The sequence below is a fragment of the Neolamprologus multifasciatus genome, chromosome 17 (assembly GCF_963576455.1).
Source record: "Neolamprologus multifasciatus chromosome 17, fNeoMul1.2, whole genome shotgun sequence".
Taxonomy (NCBI): Eukaryota; Metazoa; Chordata; class Actinopteri; order Cichliformes; family Cichlidae; genus Neolamprologus; species Neolamprologus multifasciatus.
Genome location: NC_140455.1, coordinates 1,946,610 through 1,962,256, shown reverse-complemented (window position 1 = coordinate 1,962,256; position 15,647 = coordinate 1,946,610). Strand labels below are relative to the sequence as shown.

The 15,647-nt window shown below is 38.2% G+C and overlaps 1 protein-coding gene and 1 long non-coding RNA gene across 2 annotated transcripts in view; both read left to right on the top strand.

The window, feature by feature from the left end:
* Positions 1-15,647, top strand: part of LOC146498675 (uncharacterized) — a 245,408-nt gene that overhangs the window by 41,668 nt on the left and 188,093 nt on the right. The window lies entirely within an intron of this gene.
* On the top strand, positions 10,628-14,681 carry LOC146498678 (serine/threonine-protein kinase pim-2-like). The gene is made up of 9 exons (XM_085136944.1): positions 10,628-11,175; positions 11,277-11,456; positions 11,703-11,891; positions 12,157-12,251; positions 12,337-12,384; positions 13,017-13,238; positions 13,320-13,500; positions 13,590-13,766; positions 13,856-14,681. The coding sequence occupies exons 1-9, from the start codon at positions 11,103-11,105 to the stop codon at positions 13,945-13,947; spliced, it is 1,257 nt and encodes a 418-aa protein (XP_084993070.1). The 5' UTR covers positions 10,628-11,102; the 3' UTR covers positions 13,948-14,681.

Genomic DNA, 15,647 nt, shown 5'->3' with positions numbered 1-15,647 from the left:
ATCAAGGTAAAGAAAAACATATATCACCTTATTACCCTCTACGAAGGAGACAGAAGGTGAATAAATTAGATGTGTGGAACTGCAGAAATATGATAAGAGAAGTTTTTTATCCTTGAAGAACTGAGGTTTAATGACCTTTACATTACTGAACTCATTTGACCCTTATAAGATGCGTGTGCACATACATACATCTACCATAAAAGAGAAATGTTTAGGTCTGGCAGTGCCAGCAGAGATGTGTAGATGGAAAAGGATGAGGAGGAGGAGGAGGTGAAGGACTGCGGTCTCTCTAGTAAGCCAGCAAGAGCCCAAATTAAAAATTAAAAAGCCAAAGCAAGTCCAGGACACCTGCACCGACTCACACACTTCTGTCAAACTCCAAAACAAAGTTCTGCCATCCCCAGGGTTGGCATGTGGAGCTCAGTGACCGTGGACTCAATACTTCTGTATAAATGCAGGAGAATATGACAAAACTTGGTGTTCACTTGATGAATTTGTTGTTTTGTTTTCTATGTAAATGTGTGCCTGCTTTTCCATGCTTTCTTTCTGTGTCTGTACTATGATGATAAATGTGTGCTGGCAGTACAGAGGCACTGTACTGTATTGCATTAAATAAATATACCACTTTTGTAAAGTGTGATTACTTTCAAGTTACTTTCCTTTCAATGCGTTTTTTAAAATGGGCTTGTCTCAGTCCATTACTTCGACATTTAGCGTTGCTGTGAGGACATATGCTTTACAGATGGGGAAACTGCTCATTTACCACAAACATGACTCTATTTCTTTAATATTTTAAATCTTTTAACTAGGGATGGGTATCGTTTAGGTTTTATCCGATACCGGTGCCAAACTGGTACTTTTGAAACGGTGCCGGTGCTTAAAGAATGGAGAACACAAAATTGGTCCAAAAACCTCTCATGTTCAGCTGTTTTTTTGTAAAAAGATAACAATGTTAGCCTTTTCTGCAGCTATGGGGCATATATGGTATCATTCTTGGCTGGAAGCAGTGCTTAAACAATGGAAAAAACACAAACTTTGTCCAAAAACCTCTCATGTTTAACTGTTTTCCACTTTTTCTTTGGTCATTTTAGCCTTTTTGGCCAGGGTGAAGGGAGTATCTGCCATCAAACAAGAAGACAGCCGCATGTAGCTATGATGGTGTTTGCTAGTTCACCTTACATGCATTAATGTAATAACGTGGTCACGCAGAGAAGAACGGCTGCTGCTGCATCATCATCCTCATCATTTCTGCTACACTGGCAGGGCTAGGGGCCAGGACTCTCCTCTTCGGGTTTTTGGGGGATGTTGCTAACTCCGGGTCCAATAACAGGCAACCCACCGCAGTAGATGTGCTCGGTGTGAAGTCTCGCAGCAAGCTATCAAATACGGCGCATTTCTCAGCTTTTAAAAAAAACGCTATGCGTCGCCAGGTGTTTCATCAGATTTGAGGTGTTACCTCCTTTGACAGTATCACAGTATCAGCTTAAAGCACTTGTTGCAGGCTGCTGAGTTTGCATCTTTTGCTGTGAAGTACAGCCAGACTTTTGACCGCTTCGCCTTGGGCGTTTTTAAATCTGTAGCTCTGCTCTAAAAGAACGTACGTACCTGGACCCGCCTACTATCCTCAGAAACGTAAAATGATTGGCTAGAATCTAAAGTGTCTGACAGCTCAGGAAAATAAAGCACCGAAACAAAGCACCGAAATGTGCGCTGCTTTTCGGTCTGGTTACTACCGTTTATGTCAGAACCGGTGCCATCATGGCACCGGATACCGGTACCCATCCCTACTTTTAACAAGCCTCCTCTCAGCCTAATGCCAAGATTGTCTTTTGCCTGCTGCATTTATGCTGCAATTATAGACCAATGCTGCTGATTTTCAACAATTTACCATTTTATTATATATGAGTCAAGTGAGTCAAAATCAAACATAATTTTAGAGTCTTCTCATATATGATGGCATAATTTGCTTGATATAAATCATATCATTATATGTATTGAGATGCACATTGGAAAAAATATTCCAAAATGAGATCACGACCAAGCATCAGATGACTGTGTCTGTAAAAATAATGTGTTTTTCTGTAGAGCTGGTTGTAGAACAGAGACAAGCTGGTATCACACAGTTCCTGCAGATTTGTCAGCTGCACATCCAGGATAAATCCTTTCAAAAACAATATAATTCAACATTCAGTATTCATTTCCAAGGAATCAGCTTATAGATATATTACACAGATTACGGTGAGTGTACATGTTTTCAATATACAAACATTTAAAATGTTTCAGTCCTTTACAAAAATGCAGACAAACTACTCACTCGTCAGCAGAGATGGGCCGATTACTTTTTTCAAGTAATGAGTAAAGTAAGGGATTACTATTGCAAAAACGGTAATTAGATTACCGTTACTTTCCCGTAGGAACGCTGCGTTACTGCATTACTAAAACCGTGATTTGTTTGCGAGAACGTCTCATGACAGTGACGTAAGCGAGTGCGACGTTCGTGACAACAGCTGTGTGCAGATCAACAATGGATCATATATCGAGTGCAGAGAGAGTATGAGCGTGCAGCGTTTAAAGCGTGGAAGTACTGACCTTACTTTGAGTTCGATTCCATAAAAAGTGACAAAAACATTAGTGTCCGTTGTGCGTGGGAAGAAAACTTCTTTTTACAGCGAAAAAAAACCCCTAAACTTCCGAGCAAGCAGCGAGTAGCTACGATGTAATGGGAAACTCACAGAGAAACTCGCGGATTCTTCCACTGACCGCTGCACACCTGCACCAGGGTAAACCTCCGCCTACCCTACTCCTGCTTTACAGGTGAAAATAGAGCAACAGGACCGCTAGTCTTTGACTTTATTTATTTTCTGCTGTGTTTTACTTGCATCTATTTGAAAGAGTGAGTGTAAACACACAAAATATTTTATTTTATGTGCTGGAATGTGCAGAAAATAGGTTTAAATATTAAACAAATTTCTTCCAGTCAGAGAATGTTGCATATAATTAAATGTTTGCTTGATGCATAAAGTTAAAAGATTAAAACTAATAAAACAAGTTTTAAAAAAAGAGACTTTTCCATTTGTTTACATTTTGTATGATGATTATGCAGAAAAAGTAGAATTGGGCTGAAAGATCTATCACTTTATCACCTATTCAGGTTGTAAATCGTGTTTTTAAAAAGTAACTAAGTAACTAAGTAATTAATTACTTTTGAAAATAAGTAATCAGTAAAGTAACGGGATTACTTTTTGGGGGAAGTAATCAGTAATTAGTTACTGATTACTTTTTTCAAGTAACTTGACCAACACTGCTCGTCAGAGCTTCATCTTTTAGGTCATGCACTCAGCAGGTCATTGCCATCACTGCTCAAATCTAAAGCCCTGGTTGATCTCTCATTCTGCTCTCTTCCCCCCATTCTTTCTTTGACCACCACTTTTTTACTTTGGCTTCCTAAACATAATTTATATTGCCATTCCATCACTGCACTAATTTACAAGACACTTGCCAACAAACAAATTGTTGCACAGCTGAGGCTCAGACACATTTTCCACAAGACGTAAAGTAAAAGTAATCTACTTCCTCGCGATCATAACTTTTCTGCAAATGCCCTTATTTTTAATTGATGGAGTGTCAACTGATTGAATGAATATTTGCAACTTCAATTCACTTTATAAGGAAAATGTGTACTGTATAAATAAAGTTAGGCTTTGGATCACAAGGTAGACCCAGTTAACCTGGAATCTGTCCAACTTTAACAACAGTAGTGTATGCATGCTTTATAACAGAGGGGCTAATTAAACTGTGATGTTAACTATCGTTAGGAGATGGTTGATAAATGCATGGAGTTTAGTTTTCAGGTAGGCTGTTGCATTTAAATGATTCACAGCTCTTAGTAAGTGGCCCAACGTGTGCCAAGAAAATATTCCCTCCATCACTCTGCCACCAGCCTCAACTGTTGATACATGGCAGGATGAATGAGGAGGAACTCCTGAGGAGAATGTAAGCCACACCTCTACCCTCTTTTCCCCTCTAACCTTTTAGATGTGTTTTAATGTCAACTTCACAATAAACAGACTCCTACACACTGAACCTTAATTACATTTTATTACTAAACATCCTTTGTGCAAAATAGGTATTTAAATGAATAATTACCTCATAATTGTCTAGTATCAAAACATATACAAAAAAAGATTTGCTAAACAGATGCTGTGCTGTGAGTCTGTTTCCATTGCTGGGCCTGTTTATCCCTCTGCTATGCATCTGTTTTCTGTAATAGATGTAAAAGGCATCTCCAGCACCACATATTGTCGTTCAAACTGGGAAGACTGTACTTGTGAACTGGGGCTATATAAATTGAAATGAAATAAACTGAAAGCACACAATTTCAGCATGTTGGGTCTAAATTAACACATGGATTAATAACTTGATTTTATTGTCCAGCAGCTTTAAAATGGTAAATGGCCTGTATTTGTATAGTGCTTTACTTAGTCCCTAAGGACCCCAAAGTGCTTTACACTACATTCAGTCATTCACACACTTCCCCAGAGCGGCTGTGGCTATAATAACGCACTGACAGAGGCAAGGCTGCTGGACACTGGCGCTACCAGGGCCTCTGACCATCACCAGTAGTCAACGGGTGAAGGGTGAAGTGTCTTGCCCAAGGACACAACAACTGAGACTGTCCGAGCCGGGGCTCAAACCGGGAACCTTCTGATTACAAGACAAACTGCCACCTCTTGAGCCACAATTGCCCCAGTGGACTTATACTATACTAAAATGGACTTATGGATTCCTGTTTCAATAGTAATAACAAAGAGCTCAGATTTTAAGGGAATTCTTACTGATTCAGAGGTTTTTGTGTCAGTCTCACAGTGTAATCAGCTGTAAATGACTGGTTGGTGACATTTTTATATTAACATAAACAATGATGTTGGTGTTTCAAACCTGTCAGTGTTAATCCTCCTCACACAGAAACTGGAAGACGTGTCAAAGTTATATTTCAGAGTTTCTCCAGGTTGCTTTCTTCCTCAGCTGCCAGCTTCCTTTTGACAATTTAGTTTCACATCTTTACTCAGCTATTATTATTCTTTCTTCCTTCTGAGATTAAGTTGACAAGCAGACATATTACAAGACTTCATAAAATATGATACAAAAGCATGATTACAAATACAATAAATGCTTCTGGATGGCAAATGCTCCGTTCAGTACACACGTTTTACTTTGAACACATAGGTATGCAGCATGCACACAACATGCATTCATCCTTTTTGGTTGAGTCCATGGTGATGGCCTGTGTCTTTCCGAGTTCTCTTCAAACACTTCGGCTTCCCTCTACAATGTTAGGCCTCTTATTAACGTTTGTCATGTCATGCACACATTGCTCAAGAGCTGTTGCCATATTGGATGTGACATACAAAATGATCGCTGCTTTTTTTTCACTGTTGTGCTGCAGGTTGCAGCAATCACCAGGGATAGAGAATCTTTTTTGTTGCCTTTCAGGTGATTTGGATAGAAGAGGAGCATCACATAAATGGTAGTATCAGTTCTAAATTATTTGAAATCCAAGTATCTGTTTCAAACAATATTTGACTGTGAGGCTTGGTTACCGGTTGTTGCTGGTTCTCACTCGTTGTCACTAGTTGTTACCGCTTGCTGCTGGTGCAGCAGCACTGACAGCTAACATGGCGGTTAAACTGACACATTTTGCTGCACCCATTTTTAGTTTTAATTGTTTTATGTCAGCTTTTCAGCTCCACCTTCTCCACTTCTTCCACACTAAACTTTTTTTACAAGCTGCGTGAGCGCACACCGAAGGTAGGGGAGGTGCTCAGGTTCACTGTCATCGATCATAATCGATCGATGGTGAAAAGTCCCCACTCAATGCTCAGCTCAAATGCACAAATATATACAATTATGAGATATTTATGAAGTATTTTTATTTTATTTTGCCATTTATATATGTTGTCACTAACAGTGCTCAAGACAGTATTTAAGTCTCAAGACTGGTTCATTTGTCTAGAAGGAGACTATCAATGGTAAAACTTTCACAAAATGTCTTTTAGATAGATTTATTTCTCCCTGTGGGGAAATTAGCTTACACATAAAAGAAATTCAAATTAACATAAATATACCAACAAAAACAAACAAACAAGTAACATGCAAACATACAAAATATTTAAAACTACACTAAAAACTAGCAAATGCACAGGTTCTTACAGAAGCACGGTTTCTATAGGATGGATCTATAGGATCGATTTCTTTTTTTACCTCCAAAACAGAAGAACATAGAATTAACAATATTGAAATTTTACCAATTACACTAATTCACTCTCATGGGACTTAGGATTGACACCAAAACTAAAACTTTGGCGATTAAATGCCTCATTCCTAAATGATAGCCAGTTTTGTGAGTTCATACACACCAAATTAAATACTTAGAATTGAATACAACTCCGGACATATCGCCCTTAACTCTCTGGGATTGCGCTAAGGCATACATTAGAGGTTGCATAATATCATTTGCAAGTGCCAGGAAAAAAAGGGAGGCCAGGCGGTGTGAATTGGAGGCCAGAATCAGGCACCTACAGCAACACAAAAAAGCACAAACAGCCAATTTGCTTTCCGATCATAGTGATATTAATAGTTTAATAAATGAAAAAAATTAAGGGCAATTTAAGATGACTAATTCTGGCTAATTCTGGGCTGTGAAGAGAATTTAAATGGAAGGTGGTCATAAGATATTTTAGAACCCCCGAGATAACTGCTTAATCGAACCCAACAACTCCTGACACTTGTTGGCGAAATTGTGGTACTCACTTAGGAACCCATTCACACATATTATGGTCATGTTCAAAAATTTGCTCATTTTGGACATGACATATTTAAAACTCTCAATACAGTTTTCCAACAACCATTAACAAAGGACAATCAGTTAGCCATTGTAGGAGTACTTCCAAAAGGTTTTACAGGAAACAATAAAAAGTATCTCTTAAGAATCTTGCTTACAGCAGCACTAAAGTGTATCACCATTAAATGGTTAAATCATGACCCACCTTCATATAATATGTGGATTGATAAAGTAAGAAAGATTTCTCATGGAGGAAATAACATATGTTCTGCGGATTCAGAGAGAATTGCTCAGTGAACGATGGCGACCTGTACATGCTTTATTCTTTCAATAATCTAGCATAGGTTTGCTTGTTCATTTATTGTTACTAAGATTGCCAAATCTTATTTAATATTATGTGAAGTTTTTTTGTCTTGTTTTCTAGTACTGTTTTGTGTTTCCTTTTTGTAGTTTTTTAAATTTTTTATTTTAACTTGTGCTTCTACATTGCTGTCCCTGTAGCTGTTCAACTTTTGAACATTGACAAGTATAAGTTGCAAGGTTGAAAATTCTAATAAAACTTGAGTTTATAAAAAAAAAAAGACTTCTGCGCAGCATGAATCAAAAGGGTTACGGAGCAAAAGCTCCAACACATAAGTCACTTTTCAAATTTAGTAGCCATGCAAATATGTGCACATATGTATAAAAATCAGTCTCTAGATTGGGTGAACGAGACAAAGAAAGTTCCAGAGCTCAATATAAAGCAAATTATCAGTCACATTAGCAACAGCAACGTTAACCAGGGGGGATTGTATACTAATTTAATAATTAAAAGCTCCACTATGTGGCAGAAAACATGACAATTTACCGATTGGTTAGTAACATCAAAATCAACTGGAAGAATAAGCAAAGTTTTCAGTCAGATTATTAACAAATAAATGAGAATAAATCAAAACACATCTTTTGTAGGCTTGCTTTATGAAAAATGTCATTGATGAAAATGTAGTGTATGATGCCATGATGCATTCTATTGTAGCTTATCATACTAATATGACACTCCCTTCAGTGCCTAGATGAATAGTCAGTTGTAGAAATATGCACAATTGTGTTTAATTGTACAACATAATATATTACACAAATATCTGTATATGTCATAAACATGTCAGGACTCACAGTGTGTAATGTTTATGCAAAGATCAAGACTTCACTGGTCTACAGACGATAAAAGGAACACACATTACAGGATGTCTAGCTTTAAAGATCTTTATTTCAAAGCCAACATGTTTAAGCTACTTCATCATAAGAGAAAACACAGGCTACCTATTAAAACATCTTACTAAAAGCTAACAAGAGACAGTTGAGTTTTAAAAAAACATTCATAGAAGAAATGCACCTTCAAGATCTACCTTTTCCTCCAAGGACTGCTGAATGTATTTTTATGACAAAAAAATTGGCTCATAATCATTTTTCTCCTCCCGCTCATGAAATGAAATCAGCTGGATGAAGCTCAAGTGTGTGGATCAGTTCTAGATCCTTGTGGTTGTGTTAGAGGGAGAATGATTTGCAGGAGACAGGTGAGAACAATACTGTATTGTGACACAGGCAATAACACTGCAACATAGACACAACTATAGCTGGCAAAACAATTTATAACCGAAACAATCTCACACATATAATCTGTGCTAAGTGTCTCTGAGTCACCACACGGGTATGGTGTCAGTGATCCAAAGTCTCAAGTCAAGAGTCAGAAGAGTAAGTCAAGTCAAGCTTCTTGGAGAAGAACACAAAAAACAAAATGAAAAGAAGATCTACTGGATGCACCCTTAGTTCTTTTTCTACTGTCTGCGCTGTTATGTGGTCCGGGGGGTCCTACCAAACCGTGAATCTTCAAAGGGTCTTGGACGGCTCGCCATCTCCTCACAGATGTCATCAAAAGTCCATGAATAACCACCAATGGGGTAAAGGGGAAAAACCCAGCCTGCATGACAATATAAACCCTTATTGCATACAGCTTTAGAATTTAGCTCACACACACACACTGTCACGTAAAGGAATGTTATTTTTCTGTCACTATGTTATTATTCACATGCACAATCATTATTTTATCATTACTACATTAGTCTGCATCACTTATCATTATCATTATCCGGTTACCATCCTTATTATCATGTATCATTTACCACTCAGTATATTGGCCACAGCACGCAGAATGACACATTCTAGATGCTATGCTTCATCATGCAGCATAGTGATGGGTCCACAGTAAGTCAGATGAGGACGCTGAACTTTCGATGGCCGAGACCAACAATCTTACACAACAGCACACTCGTCTTACACAATTGTTATGTTCCCAGACGCTGATGATTGGAAACATCTGGTTTCAAGTCTGGGAAAGGGTTGTTGTTGTTCTGATAAGATGACTCCCAGGAATTGTTCTGACGTCATAAAGGCTATAAAGCTTGTTGTAGCGAACAGAAAGGGGAGACCGGCCTCCCACACTGTGTAATACGTGTGTGTTTAATAAATCACTTTTTGGACACTCCCTAGGACTCTGTCTGCGCTTACTTTTCCTTCCAAATCAAAAGAACCCTTACAACACACACACACAGGTGTATTCAATTATGTTTAACATATGAACATGGCATTATTTCAATCCTTGTGCAAAATGCAAACACACTATTAAACTAATAAAACAGTGCAAGTCTGCATTGAAAATCAGAATCAGAATACTTTATTAATCCCGAAGGAAATTAGAGAGCAATAACAGAGGAATTTTCTTTTCCAAAATGAAAATGAAAGAATTCATTAAGTTTTAACCTTTGCTTATGAAGTCTGATCATCTTTGACCAGCCCATATGGAAAAGAAATAGTAAAAACTTATATGATTTACTCATGAAAGTGGCCACTTTCTCATTACTTTCATATATTGTTTTAGTAAGTATCCAAAACATACAAGTTTCATTATATAATATTTCAAGGGATCTTATATCTGTTCTCACTCTTGTATGCTTTTCATACAAGTTTCACACAAGACAGATATAAACTTTATAAGATTTATATATATCTTTTCCATATGGGAGATAATGATCAAGTTTTTCTGAAACAACTTCAACTCACCTTACAATAAGTGTTAATCAGCAATTATCATTAGAATAATCCATCCATTCGCTTCCGCTTATCCTTTTCAGGGTCGCGGGGGCGCTGGAGCCTATCCCAGCTGTCATAGGGCGAGAGGCGAGGTACACCCTGGACAGGTCGCCAGTCTGTCGCAGGGCCAACACACAGGCCCTGCGACATTAGAATAATGTTTTTCATATATAAAACTATATTTTTTATCTCTTTTAGTCAACCTCTGAAACAATGGTAACAATTTGGATAACACTCTTTATTCAGCTACTGGACTCTAATCACATATTACACTGCTGCTGCAGCAGTAACCTTCGCAGGTGCATAAAGACAAATAAAAGTCGAATAAAGAGCATTGGCCGAAGCAGGTCTATCACATGGTTAACTTGAACATAAAACAAACAATATTAATAAGAACAACTGAATACTAAAAAATGCTGTTTTAAAAACATCATTGGTGCCTGCCCGACACCCACGCACCAATATATATACATATATATATATATATCTTTCTATAGCTTTTGACCCTTGAAACATATAACCTCATCACAGTAACGCATAATTTTATTATGCATTACACCCAATACTGCTCATACATTTAGTGAGTAGCTAGTCACAATAATGCTCAGAGATACGATTTATAGATCAGTCAACACATTTCAGCACCTTTAGGCAACTGTTTTTGTGATTTGGTGCTGTAAATAAAACTGAAATCAATTTTGACTCAACCTGTGCTGTTAGCTTTTAGCCTGCAAAGCTATCCATTAGCCTTCACTACTGCCTTACAAGTAAATGCTGCCCAAAGAGTCCGCCTTGTTGGTATAATAGCTACAATATTATCTATAATATCCATTGCTTGTTCCTAACTAGTTTTATGTTTTAGAAGCACAGTTCCCACCTTGAAGCAGCCCTCTATAAACATGCATTTATGCAGCTGCGCTACAATTTTTGCAACATTGTACCCCTAAATAAATCTTTGCCTTCACCAGAAACTACTGCCTAGCCCAGGCTGATGTTCTGTAGCCATGGAAACCAAGAAATCCAAAAATCTTGTGACGTCATCACCTCATTGTTATAAGAAATCTAAAGATCATAGTTATAACACACAGCTCATTGCATCTTTGAATAGTGAAATCCTGAAACTAAATTAACCTAAATGAATCACACAATGTCAAAGTCTTGGCCCACTTATACTGCACCACGTCCTGTGGATCTGAATAACCCTCTAGGTAAGTCAAATGGGATTCATATGGTAATTATCCATGTTTCTGGGTTTTTATTTGAGGCAACTGAATTTGACTTAAACGAAATCATCTTTTGTTGATTTCAGGACACCAAACAGAGCCTTGCATCTCCACACTGGTGAAGATGACTCCAGATGGAAGAATAGAGGGAAGAAAGAGAAGGGACTTAACTGAAAGACTGGACAAATCCCCCAAAAAAAGCAAAAGCGGTGGAGGTCCAAAACCGGGTCCCAGCCACATTGTTTCTGGGGAATCCAGTTGGAAATGTTAGTGATAAGACCTGTTTTAGCTGTGACATTATCTTGGCTATGTAGTTTATTTTGTGACTTTAACTGTGTACTTAACGGTCTTTAACTTTGTAGTTGGTTCATTTAGCCTTCTTTGTGTTGATTTTCAGTGTGCAGTTATTGCTTTAAGGCACGATTGCCAGACCTTAGAAAGTCAGTAGAAAGCAGTTGACACACAGAGTTGGACTGAAAATGCTTAAAGTCAAACTACTTTTTCCATTTTAGTTGGCCTTCTCATAGTCCCTTCAAGCGACTCTAGTATATTTAAGATGAGCAACAAACGGAAGAGCACTAGTGACGAGTCTGAGGGACCATCCAGCAAAAAAAGGCGGACAACGAGCCCAGAGGAGAGTCCCACCCAGGAACCCTCTGAAACATGTGACTCACCGAGGATATCCGGCGCTGACAGAAAAGGTAAGATAATGGCAATATTTCTGAGCTGGATCACAAGATCCTTTAGAACTTGACCTGGGGTTTGAGATCGGGTTTGATTCCTGTGGAACCAATCGACAATAAGAGACACTCTGGGCAGTAATGACGTTACCTACCTACTAATCTCCTAAAATGTAGCTGCTATTTACCAATTAATAGAAACGTTATAAGAAAGCTCTATAGGACTGTGCCAGCTGGTTTCTGTGTAACAAGTCATAACCTGTATGTTTTTCCTGTGTGTCTGCAGAAGACTTCCTGGAAAAATATCAACAGCTGGAGGTGCTGGGTCAAGGAGGCTTTGCCACCGTGTTTTCTGGAATACGCATAAAAGATGGTTTTCCAGTATGGCTTCTTACACGTGCATCTCACAGATCTTCTGTTTATTCCTGTTTGTACTTCTCTAACCCAGAAAATGTCTTTAATGCAGGTGGCAATCAAACATGTTCACCAGCGCAGAGTTGTGCGCACAACAATGGTAAGCGTCTTTTCTTATTCCAGCAGGTATTTATATTATTTCAGGCCTTCTCAGGCATCAAGCATAAGGCACGCATTTCCTCCGTGCATGAACCAGACTGGTCTCACAGTTGTGTGTGAAATCGTCAGGAAATACGGTCGAATTCTATGAGCAGTGGGTCACCTTATTGTTTAAACCAGGGGTGTCAAACTCAAATACACAGTGGGCCAAAATTCAAAACTGGAACAAAGTCGCGGGCTAATGTTAATATTTATTGAAATATATTTATTCCTCCAGATATAAGAATGAATCTTTTCTTATGGACTCAAACAAGTTTTGCTGAAAAACTGAATATGGAACAAGCAAAACTTAATACTAAACAATATATATATATATATTAGCTGTATAATACCAGTAGGCCAGCTCTAATAGTAATTTGGTATGGCTTCGCGGGCCAAATGTAATTAGGCTGCGGGCCAAATTTGGCCCGCGGGCCAGAGTTTGACACCTATGGTTTAAACTGACATATTTCAGTGGAAAGAATGCTTTTTAAAAATCAGGTCATTTTGTGACTATTTCAAAACTGTCTGTACGCTGATAGCTACTTTTGTTGAAAGTCTGAATATTGACCTGAAGTAACTTTCCTTCTGAAGGATTGGAACGGGGAAAGTACTGATGTTCCCCTGGAGGTGGCGCTACTGATACAAGTTGGGGCTGGACCACATGATAGGGAAAGCAGTATAACCCCACTTCTACTTGACTGGTTTGATCTGGAAGATGAGCTTATTATGGTTTTTGAGAAACCAGAAAATTGCATGGACTTAAACAAATACCTCGAAACTACAGATAAACCTCTGTCAGAGACACATGTTAAGGTAAGTGACGAGCATTTGGAGCTTACAGCAGTTTTTCATAGAGAATGTCCTGTGCTCCAAATATGGCTTCCTTTCTTTTAGGTCATAATGAAACAATTAGTTGACGCAGCCATTACGATGGATTACAAGGGTGTTTTCCACCGAGATATTAAACCACACAACATTCTAATTGAAACATCTTCCGAGGAACCCCGAGTGCGATACATCGATTTTGGCTGTGGAGTCACGTTTACTCTGGGACAAAGGTTCAGGAGGAAAGCAGGTATGTTTTCAGCCACAGCGTTGTGCTGTCATAAACTGTCTCTACATCATGTTCCCTCCCCATTAATTCTTCTTATCTTTGTGTTTTAGGAACCAGGAACTACAGTAGTCCAGAGTGGTTCATGTATGGCTTCTGCTCTGCAGAATATACTACAGCCTGGCAGCTGGGTGTTGTGATGTACCAGCTGTTACACAACAATTTACCATTTGACTGCGACTACAAGATCATCAACCAAAACCCGCCAATTTTAGCTGACATTTCAAACAGTAAGATTTCTGCCAAAAGGGCTGTTGATATGAGAAACGTGAAATAACTTTGTGGATAACTTTAACAAGAGTATTTCATTTCTGTAAAGAATGCAGGGATTTTTTGACGGGGTGTCTGAGGAAGCACTATAAGGACTGCTTCACCCTGGAGGATCTTTGGAATCACATGTGGCTCAAATGATTTCTACGCCCCATGAATCAAAAAGGGTTACGGAGCAAAAGCTCCAACACAAAAGTCACTTTTCAAATTTAGTAGCAATGTTGCGGTTGCTGTCACGTGGCTCTTTTTTGGTGTTTTCTTTTCCAATCCAGCAGCAAGCAGTCTGAGACCTCCATCTGACCTTTATCTAAATATTAGACACAATCCCCCTCTATACCCAGCCGTCTGTGGAGAGGGGATCTCTCTTAGAATTGCCTTTCCCGAGGTTTCTTCTCTCTTTAGAGGGTTTTTCCTTGTCTTCTTAGAGAGCTTGGGCTGGGTTGGATGCTGTTGTTTATATGAGCCTGGGATATAAATATGTATAAAAGTCAGTCTCTAGATCGGCTTAAAAGAGACAAAGAAAGTTCCAGAGCTCAATATAAAGCAAATTATCAGTCACATTAGCAACAGCAACGATTGTATGTAAATTTAATAATTAAAAGCACCACTATCTGGCAGAAAACATGACAATTTACCGATTGGTTAGTAACATCAAAATCAAGTTTTCAGTCAGATTATTAACAAATAAATGAGAATAAATCAAAACACATCTTTTGTAGGCTTGCTTTATGAAAAATGTCATTGATGAAAATGTAGTGTATGATGCCATGATGCATTTTATTGTAGCTCATCATCATTCGACCCTGCGCTGAAAATAGCTGAAGAATTGTTGGCATACCGAAAGGTTTGCTTTGGGGTTATACTATTTGGTGCAATTTTAAGTTAACAACTGTTAAAAAAAAAAAAAAAAAAAATCATATTTTGTGTGATTTTATCATTCATCTGAAAAAGGGTCGTTCAACTGAAACCCCCCTCAAACTGAATACTAAACATAAAACATGAGTCTTAACTTCTCAAGTGTTCAAACTGTCAAGTGCACAAATATATACAACTGGGGAATTTTATAGATGTCGGCACCCAGGCAATATTTATACGTTTTATCAAGATTTGTTTGACCGTCTTGAGGAATATATGGAACATTTAAACATATGCTACAGTCATTGTACGGTCATAGCTAGAGGTCACTGCATTATAAATATTTGATAGTTTCTGTGTGTGTCAGCATAAATCCATCTTTAACCTCTTAAGCCCCAAGCCTAACTGATCTCCTGCCTTTTGCCCCCGTATCAGGGGGCGTTGGGGCTTAAGAGGTTGAAATTCATCACTAAGATCCTAAGACTTTATTGATCCCACAACGGGGAAATTTTTGCATCACCTCAGCTCAGGTACAGATATCAGAAGGAAATACAAAAATACAAATAAGTACAATCAATGAAAAAAAGTAAGATAATACACTATATACAATGGTAGCATACAATGACCCTCAGACTGATGTCTCAAATCCAATGAGTCATCGAAGACTTAATATTTGTGAACGTAGCCTCTAATGAAGTGGTGTCTTCATTTGTATATAGATTTACATTTACAGATCACCCCGTCCTTTGATTTTTCAGTGCTCAAAATCAGAAATGTTTTATGTGGGTTTAACACTGGGGCAACCATTTATTTCCCATAATGTTTTTTTTCTGCTACATATTTTGCCAGCAGAGAAAATCAAGTCTTCAACACATCACTGACTTTTACAGTAGATTAATTGCGACATTCTTGTAAATGATTCAGGAATGATTAAGACACTCCTTCATCAGAAACACAGCAAGCAGCTATGTTGGTGAGAGAACGTG

Excerpts from the sequence above, each read along its gene's own strand:
- LOC146498678 (XM_085136944.1), top strand. The coding sequence starts at position 11,103 with ATGAATCACACAATGTCAAAGTCTTGGCCCACTTATACTGCACCACGT. Across the intron at positions 12,252-12,336 it reads GCATAAAAGATGGTTTTCCA|GTGGCAATCAAACATGTTCA; the intron begins GTATGGCTTCTT and ends TCTTTAATGCAG. Across the intron at positions 13,239-13,319 it reads TGTCAGAGACACATGTTAAG|GTCATAATGAAACAATTAGT; the intron begins GTAAGTGACGAG and ends CCTTTCTTTTAG.